General features: G+C 40.4%; 1 protein-coding gene across 4 annotated transcripts in view; it reads left to right on the forward strand.

The window, feature by feature from the left end:
* KCNIP4 (potassium voltage-gated channel interacting protein 4) overlaps positions 1–20,437 on the forward strand; it is a 1,194,812-nt gene that overhangs the window by 626,965 nt on the left and 547,410 nt on the right. The window contains exon 1 of one of the 4 annotated variants that reach the window (XM_073012494.1): positions 16,594–19,589. The exons of the other annotated variants lie outside the window; for them this stretch is intronic. Coding sequence (XP_072868595.1) covers positions 19,490–19,589 — 100 coding nt within the window. The 5' untranslated portion in view covers positions 16,594–19,489. Of the gene's footprint in view, positions 1–16,593; positions 19,590–20,437 lie in introns of those variants that run through there. 4 annotated transcript variants of the gene reach the window in all.

Here is a 20,437-nt window from a genome sequence, read left to right on the forward strand (position 1 = left end):
TGCCAGCTACAAACAATGGGACTCTAGGTTATTTTCCAGATGTCCTTATTTTAACAGCATTATTATGTGTTGTATTTTTAGGGGAGAATGTGTGCCAGGGCAGTATTATAATTCAGTTTCAATTACAGTAACTGTTATGCATTGTAGGCTAGCCAAAAGTTGGCAGGTAGCCTGTGCACAAGCCCTGGACTTAATAGGAGTAATGGCTTTGCAAGCCCACTTCAGCTCCTCATTACTGTCTCCTTCTGATTTAGTGGCAGCCTTCTCCTCTGAGGTTGGGTGTTGATACCATCTCCTCAGCTGGCTCAGGTTTCTGGGAAGATGTTCATTCTGCCTTAGAACTGCCAGAAATCTATTTCTTATATTTTCTGTTAAGTACAGTGGAACAAAACATAGTTCCTCATTTCCATCCTTCCTTCCTTTCCCTTCCCTTCCCTTCCCTTTCCTTCCTTCCTTCCTTTCTCCTTTCTTCCTTCCCTCCCTCTTTTTCTCTTTCCCTCCTTTTCTTCCTCCCTCCTTCCTTTCCTTCCCCCTTCTTTCCTTCCTTCCTCTTCTTTCCTTCCTCTTCCTTCTTTCCTCTTCCTTCCTTCCCTCCTTCCTTTCTTCCCTCTGTCCCTTCCTCCCTCCATCCATCCTTTCTTCCTTCCTTCCTTTCTCCTTTCTTCCTTCCCTTCCTTCCCTTCTTTTCCTCCTTCCTTCCTTTTCTCCCTGCCTCCTTCCTTCCTCCCCCTCCCTTCCTTTCTTCCCTTTGTCCCTCCCTCCCTCCCTCCCTCCTTCCTTCCTTCCCTCCCTCCTTCTGTCCCTCCCTTCCTCCTTCCTTTCTTCCTTCCTTTCTCCTTTCTTCCTTCCCTTCTTCTTTTTTCCCTTCCCTCTTTTTCTTCCTCCCTCCTTCCTTTCCTTCCTTCCTTCCCTCCTTCCTTTCTTCCCTCTGTCTCTTCCTCCTTCCCTCTATCCTTTCTTCCTTCCTTCCTTTCTCATTTCTTCCTTCCCTCCTTTCTCATTTCTTCCTTCCCTTCCTTCCCTTCTTCTTTTTCTCCTTCCCTCCTTTTCTCCCTCCCCCTCCCTCCCTCCCTCCCTTTCTCCCTCCCCCCTCCCTCCCTCCCTCCCTTCCTCCCTCCCTCCCTTCCTTCCCTCTGTCCTTCCTTCCTTCTTTCCTTCTTTTCTTCCTTTTCTTTCTCTTTTTTCCTTATCTCCTTTTCTCCCCTCCTTCTCCCTTCCCTTCCCTTCTTTTCCCTTTCTTTCCCTTCCCTCCCTTCCTTTTCTTTCTCCCCTCCCTCGCCACTTCTCCCACTCCCTCCCTCCTGCCTTCCTTCTTCCTTCTCTCTCTTCACATTCTTCCTTCCCTTCCTCCTCCCTTCTTTCTTCCTTCATTTTCTTCTTCCTTATACTCCTGTTCTTTTTATTCTTCTCCCTTCTTCTCCCTCTTCCTCCTCCTCCTACCCCTCCATCTTCCATGTTGTATTGCTACCCGCTTAATGAATCCTTTTGCCAAAAGCCCTGTTCATCTTGTCTACAGTTTAATATTTTATTCAATTTTTCTTACTAGTTCTATCTTGTAGCACACTTAGAAGTCTTCTCTATTACCTGTATTTACATCCTCCCAATGTTTGTAGATTCTTACACTCCCTGGTTGTATGTAATAGGCATTTATCTCCTTTAATCTAGCCTCATAAATCAAACTTTTCTTTTCCCTGCTCATCTTTTTATCATTCTCTAAATAGTTTTTAATTTGTCTGTGTCTTTCTGGAATGGAAGTGCCTCAAACTAAATGTAGGATTCAAGGCTGACACCTTGCTGACTGCATGTTACCGTTCTTTCATTCTGAACAAACATTTCATAATAAATAACTATAGTATGCCTCTTTATCTTGCCAGTTCATTACTTTGCAAATATAAGCAGAATAAGTTCTTACTGAGGTCTTTTGAAGTAGATTAAAAAATGCATTTTTTCCAGAACTCAGGAGGCCAAAGTTTAAACTCAGATTTACCACAATCATGATCTTCCAGCTTAAATTCTGTATGACTAACTTGCCTCTTTTTTTTTTTTTTTTTTTGGAGACAAAGTCTCGCTCTGTTGCCCAGGCTAGAGTACAGTGGCACCATCTCAGTTCATTGCAATCTCTCGAGTTCAAGCGATTTTCCTGCCTCAGCCTCCAGAGTATCTGGGATTACAGGCACACACCACCATGCCCAGCTAATTTTTGTCTCTTTATTACAGACAGGGCTTCACCACATTGGCCAGGCTGGTCTCAAATTCCTGGCCTCAAGTGATCCACCTGCCTTGGCCTCCTAAAGTACTGAGATTACAGGCATGAGCCACTGCTTCCGGCCTAGGAATCAATACTGTCATATCTCATGTACAGGACCTAGACTGGGGCCAGGCAAGCAAAGATCACAAGACACTTGCACAATCCTGAGAATGAGCACCACCTTACATTTTGCATCTAAGATGCCTCACTAAAACAATATAGTAGGTATAAAAATGCTTTAAAAAATGCAAACACGTAGACAAATGTAAGATCTCACTATCGTTCTTCTCCAGTTCTACCCAACACAATTTATTAGCAATAGAATGATTATACACTTGGAGCTCACCTATGCCAAACCCTTCTCCATAGTTTCCTTGACTCGTTCTTTCAAGTGTCCGGGTGCCTGAGTATGCTAGCCTCTACTTAGCCAGGCATCTTCAGGCCAGAACACCTTAATTGGTAAACCATTCAATCACAGAGATTGTTTCCTCATCGTGCCATCAAAATGTAATTATTTAAATACCTGTTCCCTCCCAACTCTGCTTATCTGCTTCCTTGAAGATAACTTGCTTATCAGATGAAATTGTGTTTGCTGTTGTGTCTGTAATGAAGTACTGGTTTAATGTGTAATCCATTTCAGATCACAAATTTATGATTTCAATAAGATTAACTGTAGAAATGATGCTTTTCTCTCCAAGCGCTCTAATACATGGTTTAGAAAACTTTTCTGATGATGAACTACAGTAAGAAGTGCATTTTTTATCATAACCAGGAATATACAGGAAAAACACAAATATGGCCGGGCGCGGTGGCTCAAGCCTGTAATCCCAGCACTTTGGGAGGCCGAGATGGGCGGATCACGAGGTCAGGAGATCGAGACCATCCTGGCTAACACGGTGAAACCCCGTCTCTACTAAAAACACACACAAAAAAAACTAGCCGGGCGAAGTGGCGGGCGCCTGTAGTCCCAGCTACTCGGGAGGCTGAGGCAGGAGAATGGCGTAAACCCGGGAGGCGGAGCTTGCAGTGAGCTGAGATCCGGCCACTGCACTCCAGCCCGGGCGACAGAGCAAGACTCCGTCTCAAAAAAACAAACAAACAAACAAAAAAAACCAAAAAAAACCACAAATATAACTGAAAAGGATTTCACAAAATAATGCCTTTTCTACTTGCAAAACACTCACCGATTCTACCCTGTTTTTTTTAATTCCATACTGCTAATCATGAACTCATCAAGTTGATTTTGCTATCCATTAGTGGAACACAACCAGTTTTGAAAAACAAAAACAAACCCTAAAGGATTCTGTTTTAGTGGAACTTAGCTGATTGTTGTGGAAAAGTTTTTGACTGATGTAGGTGTGGATCTGTGTGTGTGTCTTGTGTGCATCTGTGTAGGGTGGTCAGGAGAATATATTGGATGGACTTGACTATAGGTAGAAAGTAGTTCACCTTCACAAGGGGAGGACTATCCAGTGTGCATACATATTTCACAGGCTACTAGGTGGTTCAAATTTCTGAGGAATTCAGCAAGATGTCATGCGCCTAGACATATATAAAAGTGGAACATCTAGGAGAAGGCAGCCTCCAGAGATGCAGAGCGGTGGTGGCATTAGAAGAGTTTCTAAGAAAAGTATCCGGGTAATTGTGAGGCAGGTACTAGGAGTAAACTATGGATTTAGACATTAGGGGAAAACTAGTTATAAGAACTGCAGCATAAGTTCACAAAAGGCTGCAGGCAAGGTTCACTTCATGTATAGCATGTGTCTGTTGATTTGTTATTCCTTAAGTCTATTCTGACTGCAGATATGATTTGTCCAAGTACCTGTCAATTGCAACCAAATGATCAAAGCTGTAAGCAAAGCCAGCATGATCAAGCAGTGCCTGGTAGACCCTGGGAAGCAGACAGGTCTTGGATCCCTTTAGATTTATATTTTCCATTTTCCTCTGCCTGTGAATAGAATGGGCCCTAAGTACCTGGCTAGAATTTGTACCTCCTTGAATGTATTTTAGCATATTTTTCTCCAACTTATTTCATAAGTTCTCTCTTTAAATTGCCCTGATAGGTCATTAGCTTAGAGTTGTTCCTTGTTCTTCACAGGTGTATACAACCATTATCAATTCAGTAAAATTCTAGCATTTAAAATTTTTAACAGGAGGGATTATGTTGAGTTTTTTTTCACAGCTTGTTTATAGCCTAAATATAATTCCCTTTCAAACAGTTTCTCATTGAAAGACTCTTCATGTTTCTAATGCCCAAGAAAAATATAAACCCACGAGGGTGTTTACTAACCTTGTAAAATTGCAGGATTACACTCATGATGAGAAAAATAAGCTTTTCTTCACTCTCATCCTCTTTAACAAATGAATCCTAAGTTCATGTATAAACTTGCCGTTAATAAGACACATACCAAAAAGCACTCCAAAAACCCCAGGATTTTAAGAAGAAAAAACCACAAGTAGTGTGTCATTTTCACTTCCACTATTTGCTGGTACAGTAGTGGCACAGTACTTATATACACAATGCATAACTCTCAAAAAGTATAAAAGCAAATAACTGATAAAATATATAGAAAAATGACCTTTTCAAAATCCCATTTCAAACATTCAAAGTCAGTGGCTTAAGTGAAGAGTGAATCTATGATACCTTTTCCAAATAGAGTAGAACTGTAGAGGTTCTTTCTACCTTGAGTGCAAGAAATTAATTATTAGGATTGCTTTGACTCACAATGATGCTGTGAACTTCCAATTATTCCAGGTAATGTAAGCAAGGATTGTACATTATTGAAATTTAATGATAACACAAAAGGCTTATTCTAACCATTAATTTCAATCTTTTTCCCTAGTAAACCTTTACATGAGCTAATGAGAATAGCTAAGTTGCTTGTGTGTCATTTTACCCGCCTTTTTTAAAATGTCTCCGTCTTTGGTAAAGCTGTTTACAAGAAGTAAAGCAATGATCATCAAAATGTGATTTGAAGAGGTTTGGAAAGTTTGAGCCTGGGGGCAACCAGGTGTCAGCTAGAGCAGGCAGGGAAGGATGATTTATAAATTGGATTTAAAGACAGTTCCTGTATTAGTCTGTTTTCACGCTGCTGGTAAAGACATATCCCAGACTGGGCAATTTACAAAATAAAGAGGTTCATTGGACTTACAGCTCCACATGGCTGGGGAGACCTCACAATCATGGTGGAAGGTAAAAGATACATCTCACATGGCAGCAGATGAGAAGAGAGCTTGTGCAGGAAGACTCCCGTTTTTAAAACTATCAAATCTCCTGGACCTTATTCACTATCACGAGAAAAGCATGGGAAGAACCTTCTCCCATGATTCAATTACCTCCTACCGGGTTCCTCCCACAACATGTGGGAATTGAAGATGAGATTTGGGTGAGGGCACAGCCAAACCATATCAGTTCTCAAAAGAGGATCTCCAAAATGTTTCTGCAAGAACAGCACCATTGTAACCATAATATAGCTTCTCAATGATTTCTTGGTAAATATGCACACTTTCTATTCTTTATAGTCACACATTGTCACCTTATATGTATAATAGGAGTTAGTGTTTGCTTGTTTACCAGGTTGTCAACATTGTTAACAAACAACCCCTCGAAAAATCCTTGGTTTATTTAAATAGATATTTGCTCATTTGATTTCCTCCATAAATTGTTATCTTTTATTCTCAAAATAGAGACCAATGTAGAAATGATTAAAGATGTTTTTTGGACACAAAATAGTAAGTATATTTTAACAATTTCATATTAGTTAATAAAAATGATTTGTATGTTCATTAATCAAAATGTGCTGATTGACTTTATGTTAAAATCATTAAGGATTTAAAATATGAAAAGCGGATAGTTGGCATGTAAGTTGAGAGTCTGATCAAATCCAGGATACTATAAAAACTATTTGAAATACCTGATACTCCATACCAGATGCCAAGTTTTCCCTTTGCTAATGACAAGCATTTATATCCCACAGGAACACTAAACCATCTTGTAAGTATCTCTTGAATGGCTACCTAAGAAATGTGAAGGCCAGAGCAGCTCATAAGAACAAACTGATGTTATCTTTGAGAATACTATGCCGGGCATTTAAGGGTACCTAAAGAAATGGAATATATATTACAAAACCCTAAGCCAGTTATTCCCAGCACAGAAGCTGACTTCTGTAAACTTGGTTTAATAATGGGGCAGGCTGTATCAATCAGTAGGGTGGTAGCAAGTCAATAATTATTTCAAGACAATGAATTTCAATGTTCAATACGGTAAACAGTTAATATAGAAAAAAAAAAAAAACAGGAGGAAGGAGCATCATTTAGCACATTGATGATTCGCTGGATTGTCCTGGAATGTTCTGCGTTGTCTTAAAATAACTCTGGATTTTCCACTTGAACTAGCTAGCTATTTTGTGGTTAAGCTTCTGTACTTGCTATCAAACTGACTCTCAACGTAGGTTTCACACATTAGTGCCAACCAGCTTCAAGTTCCCAGGTTGCCAGTGATCTCACTTTTCATGCACAAAGGTGACAAATGAAAATTTGTTATACTGTGGTGTTAATGATGAAAGTTTTCTACCATTTGAGTTATTTTCAGGACACCTGGACTGCTTAATGTGAAAAATTAAATCTTTAATCGTTGAATTCTAGGCATGGTTACTTTTGTTGGAGGGTTATGCTTTTGACTTACATCTTCCTTTACCCTCCAGATAGCATGCCATTCATTTCTTTCTTTCTTTTTTTTTTTTTTCCTTTCCATTCCTCCTTCATTTACTGCAACATTTACTGATCAACTAATATATTTCAGGCACACGGATAAGTAGTGAGGAGAGAAACATAGATCAGATATGGCCCCTCCTCCCCAGGATCCATAGTTTTGTACAGGACATAGTCTGTCAACCTGCTCACAAATCTTGAAAGGATCATAGTTGAACATAGGTACAAAACAGAAAGAAGAAGGGGTTAATCTTGTCTTTGGAAGATGGACTCATGAAAGACTCCACCCAAGTGGAAGGATTTAAGCTTATTCTTAAATAATGGATAAGAACTTCTCAGAAGGAAAGGAAGTAGTTGGAGGAATCATCCTGGTATGTGGGTTATAGCAGTAGTTTCTCATGACCTGAACACAGAGTGTGAGCACAGGCTGCCAGGAGATGAGGATGGAGAGTTCCTTGGGAAGTTGGTAGGGCTTTTGAATGCCTTGCCATGACTTTCGGATTTCATTCTGCAAAATGAAACGTATCAGCAAAATACTACTGAAGATCAAAGCTGGGGAATTACATGTTCCTTTCACTTTGACGACAAGGAATACAGTGGGTAGATCAGAAGGGAAGAGAGGCTTAACAGAATTATGACAAGTCATATGTTGAGTGGATGCCATAACTCAGACATGGCCCTAGATTCTGGGTATACCTTGGGAGCAAAATAGCCATAACACCCACCTTGTACTAATTATGACAATAACAATAGTATTTATTTAATGTCGATTTGGTACTGTCTGGGAGCTTGACGTATTTTAAGGACAGTTGACATTTAAATAGTGCAGAGGTATGGGCACTGGCACCCCACAGTTGAAAATCTGTGTATAACTTTTAACTGTCCAAAAATTGAGGTATTAATAGCCTACTGTTGACAAGAGGCCTGACTGATTACAGTTGATTAACACATATGTTGTATATGTATTATATGCTGAATTCTTACAATAAAGCAAGCTAGTAAAAAGAAAATATTAAGAAAATCATAAAGAGAGACTATACTTACCATTTATTAAGTGGAAGTAGATTGTCATAAAGGCTTTCATCTTCGTCATCTTCACATTGAGTAGGCTGAGGAGGAGGAGGAGGAAGAGAAGTTGGTCTTGCTGTCTCAGAGGTGGCAGAGACAGAAAGAATTCTGTGTAAGTTGGTCTGTGGGGCTCTAACCTATGTCGTTCAAGGGTCAACTTTATTTCAACTTAACAACTCTAAGATGTTACTACTATCTTGTTGTATAGGTAATGTAACTGAGGCTGAGAGATGGTATTTACCCAAAGCTGTGTAGCCAGTGATGTATCCAGTTAGGATTTGTGTCCAGGCAGTATTTCACTGTGATCTACCTTGAGGAAGTGAATAGATCATAAGATCAGCTATAACTATAGTGGAAACATAGCCAGACCAGAGCAGCTATTGCAGCAGGAAGCAGGAAAAATAAAAATAAAACTATAAATACAAGAAGAATCTGTTCTAAAAGAAATGGAACCTCAAGCTATAGTGTTAAGGTCCCAAATATGGTACTCTTCATCGTTTTCTAGATAGTTCTGTCTGCCTTATACATATCAGTGGATGAAGCCAGCTATTCAACATATAGTCTAACCATACTGGGTAGCCAGAGTTTAGAATTGGCATTTTCTGGCCCTTCTCCTTTCCTTGTTACCATGACTTGTTAATAGACAGCTTACACTCTAGGACTTTACATCTTACTATTGGCTTCTGTGCATTCAGTGGGTAAATGTCCAGTAGTTCTATGCTGAGCCTCCCCCCAGATATAGTTTGAAAAATGCATGAGATAAAAGAAATATCCTTCAGCCTCCCACAACCACAGAACACCTAGCATGCCACTCAGCAGTTAGAGCAGAAACCTGTTGTGGTAGGCAGAATTCTAAAATAGTCCTCAAGATTGCACACCTAAAATGACCCTGATGTACACACCCTATATAATCCCTTTACTTTGAGTGTGAGTTGGATTTGTGACTATGATAGGATATCACTGCCCCAATTTTGGTACCCTATATGGGTGAAAAGATTTTGTAGCCATAACTAAGGTTCAATCAGTTGACTTTGAGTTAATCCAAAGGGACACAATCCCAAGTGAGCATGACCTAATCAGCCAAGCCCTGAAAAGAGGTCAGAGAAATTTGAAGCATGGAAGAAAGACATTTCTTGCTAGCATTGAAAGAGCATCCTACCACATTTCAGACAGAACATGGCACCAAGAGCAATGTCTAGGAGATGAGAATGGTCCCTGTCCAACAGCTAGCAAGAAAACAGGGTAACTCAGTCATAAAACTACAAGGAAATGAATCCTTTCAATAAACTGTGATCTTAGAAGAGGACACAGAGGTTCAGGTACGATCACAGCCCAAGCCTACACCTTGATTTAAGCCTGAACAGAACACTCTGCTAACTCATACCCAGACTCCTTATCCACAGAAACTGTGAAATAATAAATCTGTGTTGTTCTAAGTCACTCAGTTTGTGATTATGTGCTATGTAGCAGTAGAAACTAGGAAACAATATCAGAGTTCAGACAGGTGCCACCCTGAGTTATCAAACCAGCAGGTCATGATTGACTGGCTTGTTTTGATGACCCTTCAAGAGAGTTTTAGTCTGCTCATGGCTCTGTGCATAATAAATTTAACATAGCGTGCCCTCAGTTATCCATCAAAACTAATCTTTAATTCTTTGAGGCCACTGCGTATTATTTAATAGGTTACATTTACATTGCATTGAGGATAATTTTTCTTTTCAGTGTGGTCCTACTAATGGCATGTCCTGTGTGTTTTTCAAATAAGATATATACTTAATTAGTATTCATAATTTGATTCTAGTATAACTTGCTTATCATAGGTATTTTATATGAAATATTTCTGTTTAAAATCAAAGTTATTAACAAGTGATTCAGTTAGAATTGTTAGTAATTAAACTACAGCATATAAGCATGAATAATTGTCAAGGAGATTGTTGTACATTGCTTTTTACATTTTATGTGTCTTTGGTACAATAAAATAATAGAATAAAAAATTATTTATACTCTATTACAGTGAGGAAGTACAACATGTCAGCTGTAATGAGGAATAATTTGTTGGAGGAGACAATATTTGGAACGATATTTGGCTAAATATATATTCACAACTAAGATTTTTATTAAGCAGAGCTAAAAATCTGTTGAAATTACCCCTGGGTTTAATGATCACATAAATAATCCTGTTTCAATTATTTGCGTCTTACTTGGGTTCATAATAGATGAATTATGCATCAGACAACTTTGTGTCTTTTGTTACTTTTATAGTATTGATTTAGATAAAGATTAGCCCCAGGGAGTAATGGGAAAGGGCTCCATGTGGCTGCTGTTTTGCTTTTTATTAGATCTCAAACTGAAATATCTACTTTATCTAAATCAGCTTCACACTTCCGAACATTTGTATCCATCAATTCTATTTACTTCACTTAGCCTGGCTATTAAGATGGCTGCACATCAGTTCTGCCCTTCACTTAAGTGATTACATTTGGAGCTGAAAGAGGGATTCTCCAGGGACAGATCAAAGATGGGAGCTAGGTTATGAAGCAATGCAGAAAACTGTGGGATGCTTCACAGCCCTCTATCTGTACTAAAGTTTGTATCTAAAGCTCACTGATGAGAGAAAGTTGTCATGAATGCAGGAAATGAATCACCTGAATAAAAACAAAAAAACATTTAAATATGGAGTAGAAACTTGTGTCTATTCCCAATCTGTTTAAAATGCCTTACTTTTATTCGAAGAAAAAACTTTATGGAGAAGTCTGAGAAACCAAAGGAACCCCGGTCTATTCTTATCCCTGTCAAGTTTGTAAAATGTGTGACTCTCAGCTAGTTTTGATGAGCTGGGAGAATGTGTTCCTTACATGGGTGAGGGTGTTTGAGCAGATTAATGCAGTGTTTCTCACAGTGTGGTCCAGAGAAATCCTGCATTAGAATCATTAGAACTTTTGACAAAAATGGAGATGCAGGGTTTCTACCTAAGACCTATGAAATTAGAATCTCTGGGAAAGGTCTGAGGATTCCTTTTTAGGGAGATTTGTAGTTAATGCTGATGCACGTAACAGTTTGAGCACCACGAGTCAATATGTATGTATAACAGCTTAGTTCTCTGTTCTCTTTTACCAGTGCTGGCCGCTCTTGCTACCAATTCCTTTCCTCCCATTTGTCTTCAGCCCTTTAAGAATGCGGTAATGTACAGCTCAAATGAGTTTTTTGAGTCACTGTCTATTGTTCCTCCATTTAACTACCTTTACCCACTGAGCAGTTTGTGTTTGCTATTCATTCTTAGGACAAGGATGGGTGGTAAAGTCAAGGATGGGTGTGGTGTTGATCCTTCATTGAGGATATTGTCTAGTCATGGAACTAGACCAAACAAGACTAGACTAGTCTAGAACTAGCTAGCGTGTGATTCATGGATCATGGGGCTGATGAGACTTATGAAGCAAATATGCCCTTGAAGGTGGATTTTCTTAAGGAAATGATGATAGGACCCTTTGAAACCCCACTTGAATTTGATTAGAGTCTGTAGCCTGATGTCATGCCAACACCTCACTGCTTCTGTTCATCTTGTGGAATGTTTCAGAATGGAAAGTGACAAAGTTGTCCTCAAATATCAATGTTCAAGATAGTTATTTTCAGGCTGTTTACATTTTTTGTTTCCAGAAAGGATACCTAGATTTCCTTTTTTTTTTTTTCTGAGATAGAGTCTCACTCTGATGCCAGGCTGGAGTGCAGTGGCATGATCTCGGCTGACTGCAAGCTCCACCTCCCGGGTTCAAGCGATTCTTCTGCCTCAGCCTCCCAAGTAGCTGGGACTACAGGCGCCCACCACAACACCCAGTTAATTTTTGTATTTTTAGTAGAGATGGGTTGGCCAGGATGGTCTTGATCTCTTGACCTTGTGATCTGCCCGCCTCGGCCTCCCAAAGTGCTGGGGTGACGGGATTTCCATCGTTTTTAAGAATAATTTAAAAGTCAAGCCATTATAAGTTTATAATTTCTTCCTATATTACTCGTGGTGAAGATGGTGGTCAACCTCATGGGTGGGTATAAGCAATGTGTTTGCCTTAGAATTCCACCTTAATTGCAGATGCCCTAGTCCTTCTTATCCATATAATGGCTAGGAATAATAATAGTAATTGGCTCATTGAGTTTGTTATATGGACATATTAAGATAATTCAATTAGAACAGTACTTGATTTGTAGCAAAAGCTCAATAAATAACAATAATAGCTATTATTTATTGAGCATTTATACGGTGACAGTCTCTGTTCTAATTGCTTTGTATGACTCATCTCAGCAGTTTGCCCAAAGTCACAAGGCTCTAAAGAAACAAAGTGAGGATTTAAACCCAAGCATACTCTTAACTTCTGCATTGTACTCCCTCTGCCATAAATGCAGCTCATTGTCTTTTCACATTATTATTGAAATACATTTCTCAGGCCAGGCACAGTGGCTCACTCCTGTAATCCCAGCACTTTGGGAGGCCAAGGTGGGCAGATCACCAGGTTAGGCGATCCAGACCATCCTGGCTAACATGGTGAAAAGCCCCGTCTCTATTAAAATACAAAAAATTAGCCAAAGTGGTGCACGTGCCTGTGGTCCCAGCTACTCAGGAGTCCAAGCAGGAGAATGGCGTGAACCTCAGAGGCAGAGCTTGCAGCTGAAATGTGCCACTGCACTCCAGCCTGGGCAACAGAGGGAGACTCTGTCTCAAAAAAAAAAAAAAAAAAAAAAAAAGAAAGAAAAAAGAAAGACATTTCTCATGTAACGCCTTTGCCTTCTGCTCGTTTTCTTTCAGTTCATTTTGAGGGGCCAAATTTGCTTTCTATTCACTTAGTCATAAGATTCAGCCAGGCTTCTCTCAGATCAAGTAACTGCCAAAGGAAGAGAGTAAGTTAGAGGCAGGTTGCTGACGCTGATTTTGCACACCAAATGGGAGATGGTCTGAAAAATGAGGGGCAGAAACTTCCCAGGAACACCTGGGCAAGTGATTTGAGACAGGCTTTGACTGTTCTTTCTGGCTCTGGGTAAATTCTCTGGCAAGGCTGGGTGTGGTGGCTCATACCAGTAGTCCCAGCACTTTGGGAGGCAGAGGCGGACAGATCACATGAGGTCAGGAGTTCAAGACCAGCGTAGCCCTAGAGATAGTGAAACCCCATCTCTACCAAAATTACAAAAATCAGCTGGTTGTGGTGATGTGTGCTTGTACTCCCAGCTACTCAGGAGGCTGAGACAGGAGAATTGCTTGAACCTGGGAGGCGGTGGAAGTTGCAGTGAGCTGAGATCGGGCCACTGCATTCCGTCCTAGGTGAAAAAGCAAGGCCTTGTCTAAAAAAAAGAAAAGAAAAGAAAAAGAAAGAAATCTCTGGCAACACTAGTTTTCTTCTCCATTGATCATGTAATATGTAATATACATTGCCTTTGCTATGAAAAAAAAATACCACCTAATATCTACATTGTACGAGTCCAACGTGGTCTCTATAAAGCTGACCTTGGTTCTATTCCCCTACCTTCCACTACCATTAAAGCCTGTCAGCTTTCCCTGATCTCATGGTACTTTCCATACTTTCCTAAAGACTTTTACCAGGTGCTACTTCGAATTTCAGGTGTTTTCAATGGCATCTGAAATATTATCTCTTGATCGCTGGAGTCAGACTTGGGTTTTAATCCTGAGCTGGATATTTCCTGGTATAATCCAATGAGGCCTCCATTCCTCAACTTCCCCTTGCAAAATGGAAATAGTATTAGTAGCTGCCTCCTAGGGTTTACAGAGGATACAGTGGGATAATCCATATAAAGTACTCAGTATGCTAGTCTGTCAAATAGTGATTATTCTATGCACATGAGCTATTATCTAAATTTTGTTTTTAATAGATTTTAAGCTAGTGAAGACTAAGGATTTTTTTTAGTTTTTAATTTTTGTGGGTATATAGATATACTTATGGGCTACAAGTGATATTTTTGTACAGGTATGCAATGCTTAATAATCAGCTCATGGAAAAATGGGCATTCATCTTTTTATTACTCATATTGGCTTATATAGTACCTGGACCACAACTTTAACGATTGAATGGAAGATGAACAATCAGAAACAAACTGAATGAAGGCCAGGTTTTGAGAAGGCCAGCCATTGGGACTCTGTGGTGAAAACGTAGAGAAAGTTTTCCCCCTTTCTCCTCCTCTCTTTAATGCCTTCCCAGCCTGGAATCTAGAAAGACATAACGTGCCAAAATCCCTCTGTTCCCTGCCTCAGTTCATCAAAGGGCAGACTCATCTTTCATTTTTTAAAAAACATTATTTTTGTTCCAAAAGCCATATTGCTGGAATCAAAGCAGAAATGGGTTCATTACTGTGAGTAACTGGTGATTTTGAATAAACTGCACTTTAGGGATATGCTCTGAAGTGCAAAAGTGAGTTTCTCTAATTAAGCACGTTCATTTTTCTGGGGACAGGTAAGAGATAACCTTCATGCAGCAGTAGAGCCTGAGCTGGAGGACTCCCCAACATTGTTTTGAAGAAACTTCTTTAAATGGGAGCACCTAAAACGGCCTCTCACCCTCCTCAGTAGTTATGTGAGAATGCACTGCAGAGAAGAAAATGTTGGCAAACTCACAAACAGTATCCCTTTTCTCTCACTACCACTTCATACTTATCTGCTACACACACATACACACACACACACACACACACACACACACACACGGCAGGGGCACAGACCTTTCTTGTATCTAATATTCATGCAGAAAGGGCGAGAAATCTTTTAAAGTCGCAATCAAGTGTTGGGTTACTTATGCCGGTGATGTTCGTTTCATTGAATGCTTTGGGTATCCCTGGCCACTGCTACATGAGACACATGGGAAATGTGATGACCATCAGCAAGCAGCTATCAGCCCCCCTGGCTTCAGATGCTTTGGGACATGGGACAATTGACTAGTCCTTCACAAACTGTTGTTTCCTCATCCATAAGATGGAAATGTAAACCCCTCTCTTCCTCAAAGAGGAGTTTTAAGAATGGAAGAGTCTATGTGTTAGGCCCACTGCTTGAGAACATATGTGCTCCACGAAGATTAAGTATCATTTACAAATATTATTGCACCTAATCCTCACAACACTTCCCTGAAGGAGGGATATTAGCCTCATTTTGATGACCAGCAAACCGAAGTATAGTGAGTTCAAGTAATCCAAATGAGGACAAAGATTTGGAGCCAGTATTTAGGTTTCCTCTTTCTGTTGGACACTCTTAATATTTCTCATTTAAAAGGGAACTCAAGGCCCTACAGGAAGAAAATATATTGGATTAATATTTTAGTTTGAATCCTTGCTGCGACTTGAAGGTAAGAGTTGCGTATGTAGTTAAGTAACTTTACTTATTTAGATTGCAGTGTTCTTTTAGCTGAAAATGAAGGGATGCGAGTGGATGCTATCCAAGGTACTTATCGATACCAGCGATTTTAAGATACTTTGGGCAGGGCAACCTTCCTGGCTGCCTTCCTTGTATTGCTTTCATTGTTCACATGGGCAGGAACCACAAATCATACTCACATTAAATGCTGAAGATATAGCACAGCCAATATGTTTGAGCATGCAGTGCTCTTGGCTCACCTTTAAAAGAAGCAGTAGGAATAGGACTTCCTAAGAAAAAAAAAAAAGCACGGAAATCTCTCAGGGTCCACAGGCAGAGGAGGCACTCTGGTAACAGGAAATTGGGTTCTGCCAGATCAGGGAGAGAGCAGGTAGCTTTTTAGGTGAGAATATCAATCAGATTGTTCATTCAACAACCACTCACTCCCTCTTATTCATCGGACACCACTCTGCAATTGAGGACATTATATTGAACAAGACAGACAAAAATCTCTACCCTCATAGGTAGGAGTTTATATTGTAGCAATTCTGGCAAGAGACGCTTAAAAAACAAATATACATGCCAGGTGGTGACAATGCTTTGGAGGAAAATAACACTGGTTCAGAGGGTAGTGACTCCAGGGCCAGGTGAGGGAGGTTTTTCTGTATAGTGTGGTTAGAAAGAGCCTCTCTGTGATAGGAATTTTGGAAGTAAGACCTAAGTCAAGTCACTTATTCATGGGAAGATATGAGGATAAGCACTGCAAGAGAGGGAAATGCAGGGACAAAGGCCTGAGCTAATGAGGTAAAAATTTAAAAAGAAAAACCCTCAGGCCTTGGGAAGAACAACATAACAGCAAAGGAACCCATAATTGTGACGTCCAGACCGAGTAGAAGGACTCTCACTCTGATGCTCTTCAACAGTTCCTGCCGGCTGGGCACTGTAGTTCATGCCTATAATCCCAGCATTTTGGGTGTCTGAGGCAGGCAGATCACCTGAGCTCGGGAGTTCAAGACCAGCCTGGCCAACATGGAGAAACCCTGTCTCTACTAAAAATACAAAATTAGCTGGGCGTGGTGGCATGTGCCTGTAATCCCAGCTACTCAGGAGGCTGAGGCAGGAGAATTGCTTGAACCCGGGAGGCGGAGGTTGCAGTGAGCTGAGATTGTGCCATTGCACTCCAGCCTGGGCAACAAGAGCGAAACACTGTCTCAAAAAAAAAAAAAAAAAAAAAAGAAAAGAAAAGAAAAGAAAAAAGAAGTTCCTGCCTACATATGTTTCTCAGCCCCAGGTCATGAACTTTAAATGTGAACACAAAGGGCTTGACTACGGACATTCATAGATAAGGCAAGCTGAAGGGCTCTGCAGAGTTCACTGTACTAGAAAAACAGAACTCCCTTTCGAGTTCCAAGGTGGGGTGTGTTTAAGTAATATTAATCCTGTGAATGAGGAGGAGGAAAGATCCTTGAGTTTAATTAACTACTAGTTTGGATGCTCTTGATGTTCCGAAGTTACTGGAATTAGTGGATAAAACAGTATGTCAGCCAGATGTGGTAGCTCATGCCTGTAGTCCCAGCACTTTGGGAGGCTGAAACAGGAAGATCATTTGAGCTCTGGAGGTTAAGTCTGCAGTGAGCTGTGATCATGCCACTGCTCTCAAGCCTGGGTTACAGAGCAAAACCCTGTCTCTCTCTTTCAAAAAAAAAAAAGGATGTCACAAGACAGTTTGGGGGATCATTTTGGGTGTAACCTTCACCCCTGTGCTGATAAGCACTTGTGCCAATATTTGGATTTTTAATTCATTTAAAGCCGTGTTGGATAATGGGATGAAGTAATTGGTTTTGCATTAAACAAATCAGAATTTGAAGCTTGGTTCCATCATTCACCAGCTGTATGACCTTGAGCCTGCCACTTAGATTCTCTGAGGCTAGTGTTTCACCTGCAAATCGTCATCCCTACTTTTAGAATGTCTAGGAAGGAGCAATGCATTAAAGCATCTGGTGTGTAGTAATCACCTAATCACTGATGACTTTTATTATCCAGCAAACATCTAGGAAGTAAGAAGTGCCCTCATGGAGGCACAGTAGGGACTATCTAGATTAGCAAGGCGTGATTTCTGCCCTCTGGCAGCTTACCCTTTAATGGAGAGAATGTATACCCATATGGCTATCATATAATACATCATAAGTAGGAAAAGTACCATTAAAAACACACACAAAAAAGAGAGATTTGATCCAATTCTGGTTGAAGTTTCCATGAAAGAGTTTGAAGAACTTGACAGGCAGAGATGGTGTAGAAACGTTTTTCTAAATAGATAGAGCGGTTTGAGCAAAGTCCTGGAAATGGAAAAGCCCAGAATGAGTTTGGGCGAAGGAAGCTGAACTGTCAGGCAGAGTGTATTGACAGGAGTAAGATCACTCAGGTGCAATCCTGAAGGAGGTACCGGATCATGGAGAGATCAGCATGCTCTTCAAAGGAGCTTCAACTTTGTTCTGTAGGCAAATAGGGAGCCATGGAAGGTTTCTGATTAAGAGAATGATAAGAGGAGGACTGCGCTTCCTCCAGATTGATTCCTCTGGCAACCTAACAAAGTCTGAGCAGAGCATGGAGACACTTGTGAAAAACACCTGAGGTGGTAGTGATTGAGCACTCACTCTTTTCTAAAAGTGTCACTCATTAATTCCCTCTAAAGAATGATGAGCTAGGTGCTACTATGCCTCTCTTTATGGATGAGGACATTAAGACACAGAGATGTTAAGTAACTTACCTAAGGTCACACAGCTAGTAAGAGATCCCAGTGGTCTGTCCCTGGAGTTCATATTCTGAACTTATACTCCACTGCCTCAAAAATCAACCGCCAGTGAAGGATGCCTTCATTCTATCCCGCTCTGCCTTTGCCTCATCTCTTTTCACTCTTCGGTCCTCAGCTTGTTCATCTATGAAATAGGAGACTTGAATTGGCTTTCTAAGATGCTTTCCCTCTCTTGTATTTTTTTTAAATTCTGTATTTCATTGTGGAGCTAATCTATTTGGGCAGTGTTAGGAGGAAAGAGAAAGATGAAATAGTTGTGCAAGAGAGAGACAAAAGCTTCAGCTTTTTTTTTTATTTTATTTTTTTTTATTTTTATTCTCAAACTTTTCCTGGTTCCAAATTTACTTAAATCATTATTTGTAAAGGATAGAAGGAACACATTAAATACTGTATATATTTTGGTGTATTGAATGGTATGAGGTAGTGCATAGAAGGTAGCTGTTAAACTCAAATACTATGCAAATATGATGAATACTTATTCGTTTATTATTCCCATGCTTCGAAAAGATGTGATAGTTACTACTCAAACCAGAATATTAGTTCTCTGTGACTGAGCTTTCGGATAAGGTGACTCATGGAAAAGAAAGTCAACATTAAAGGACTCCGTTAAGCCTCGTTTCAATCTGCACTCAGCTAGTTGGGACAAAATACACATTTGGATTTTTCTTACTGGTCAACAATGTTTCTGAAACAGCTGAACGCAAGTTGTCACTCCACCTCTCAGCGTTGTCAGGTTTTTCTCCGTATTTCAAGGTGCGGTGCTCTGCTCCCTGTCTGCAGCGGGAGTCCAACCCTTGCTTAGATTCTCTTGTTTCCAAGGCAACTGGCCGGCCCAACAAAGCCACTGGTGGCGGCGGCGGCGCGGGCGCGCGGAGTCCCGGGGCGCAGAGCCATCTCCGCTGCGCCGGGCCTCACGTTTCCTCGGGACGTTCCTGGTGACCTCGTGGGTCCTCGGGTGATCTGAGCGCGACTTGATGCGTGGCTGTCTCTCTGTGCAAGAGTGATAACGAGGAAGCCGATAATTCCGACAGGCCCGACTTTATCCGGCTGCCACTTCTGGCCTCTGCTACAGCAGACAGGATGAATGCATTTTCTCTCTCTCACGCCCTTTTTCTCAGCCTCTCCATCTCCATCTCGCCTCCTTTCCCTTCTCTCTCTCTCTCTCTCTCTCTCTCTCTCTCTCTCTCTCTCATACGCTCTCCTCCTCCCCTTTCTCTAGCAGTAGCCTTCTTAATGTAGTTTAATGGCTTTACAAAGAAAGCCAGGCAGAGGAGCACTTCTCAGTGGCTGTGGTCGGACCATGACCTAGCTGACCATGAACTTGGAAGGGCTTGAAATGATAGCAGTTCTGATCGTCATTGTGCTTTTTGTTAAATTATTGGAACAGTTTGGGCTGATTGAAGCAGGTTTAGAAGGTAAGGGAGTGCTTTTTAGTGACTTCTGAAAATTCTCTGTTTTGCAATGAAAATGTCTTAGATGAATGTAGGAGGCACCTGAAATGAGATCAGAGAAATGTTACTCTGGGATGGACATGAAGGAAGTCAGGTTTTTCAGGGTAGCAAAGATTAATGAAATAAACTTTTTGTAAGTTGCAGTAATGTTTTCACAAGAAGATGTTAAAACTAGGAGAAACACTTTGGATCAAAAATGTGAGAACAAAAACTGAAGTAGTTAAGGGTTTATAACGGATCTACCTGCTTACTTTGAGAATATTTAGTCCATAATGATGTTTGATTATCTAATATCTCCTTTTATTGTATCGGCAAATTTTATTTGGGTATATTGTGAGCTCACTCATTTCTTGCTATACAAATGCATTGATCAAATGGAAATAAAGAGACATAATTTCTTCTGGTCTAAGGTTGGAGCCTGAGAATGGCAGGCTTTTCATAAGGTCATCTGGAGAAGTGTTTATAATGTTACCTATTTTACATACTAACAGAGATTCTAAGGGGAAAACGACTCTAACTCATATAACAGACTTTAACATAGATTCCAGGTAGCCAGTTGTTTTTCAAGTATTGCTGTTTATGTTCCTTAGAGGCTCATTCTCCTGTTCTTATCAATCACCTCTTTGTTTAAACAGTAAATTTTGTATTTGCCCTTATTGTTTCCTAAATTAAATCTTTCTCTGGGAATCTGGGTAAATTTACATTATAATTTTCTAACTATTCAGAACACATTTGAGAGTGTGTCTGCATACAGCCGGTCGTTGTTTCTCTAAAGTTGGCAGAGCAATTTTTAAAAGAAGCTCTAGATGATG

This window comes from Chlorocebus sabaeus, chromosome 27 (assembly GCF_047675955.1).
Source record: "Chlorocebus sabaeus isolate Y175 chromosome 27, mChlSab1.0.hap1, whole genome shotgun sequence".
Lineage (NCBI taxonomy): Eukaryota > Metazoa > Chordata > Mammalia > Primates > Cercopithecidae > Chlorocebus > Chlorocebus sabaeus.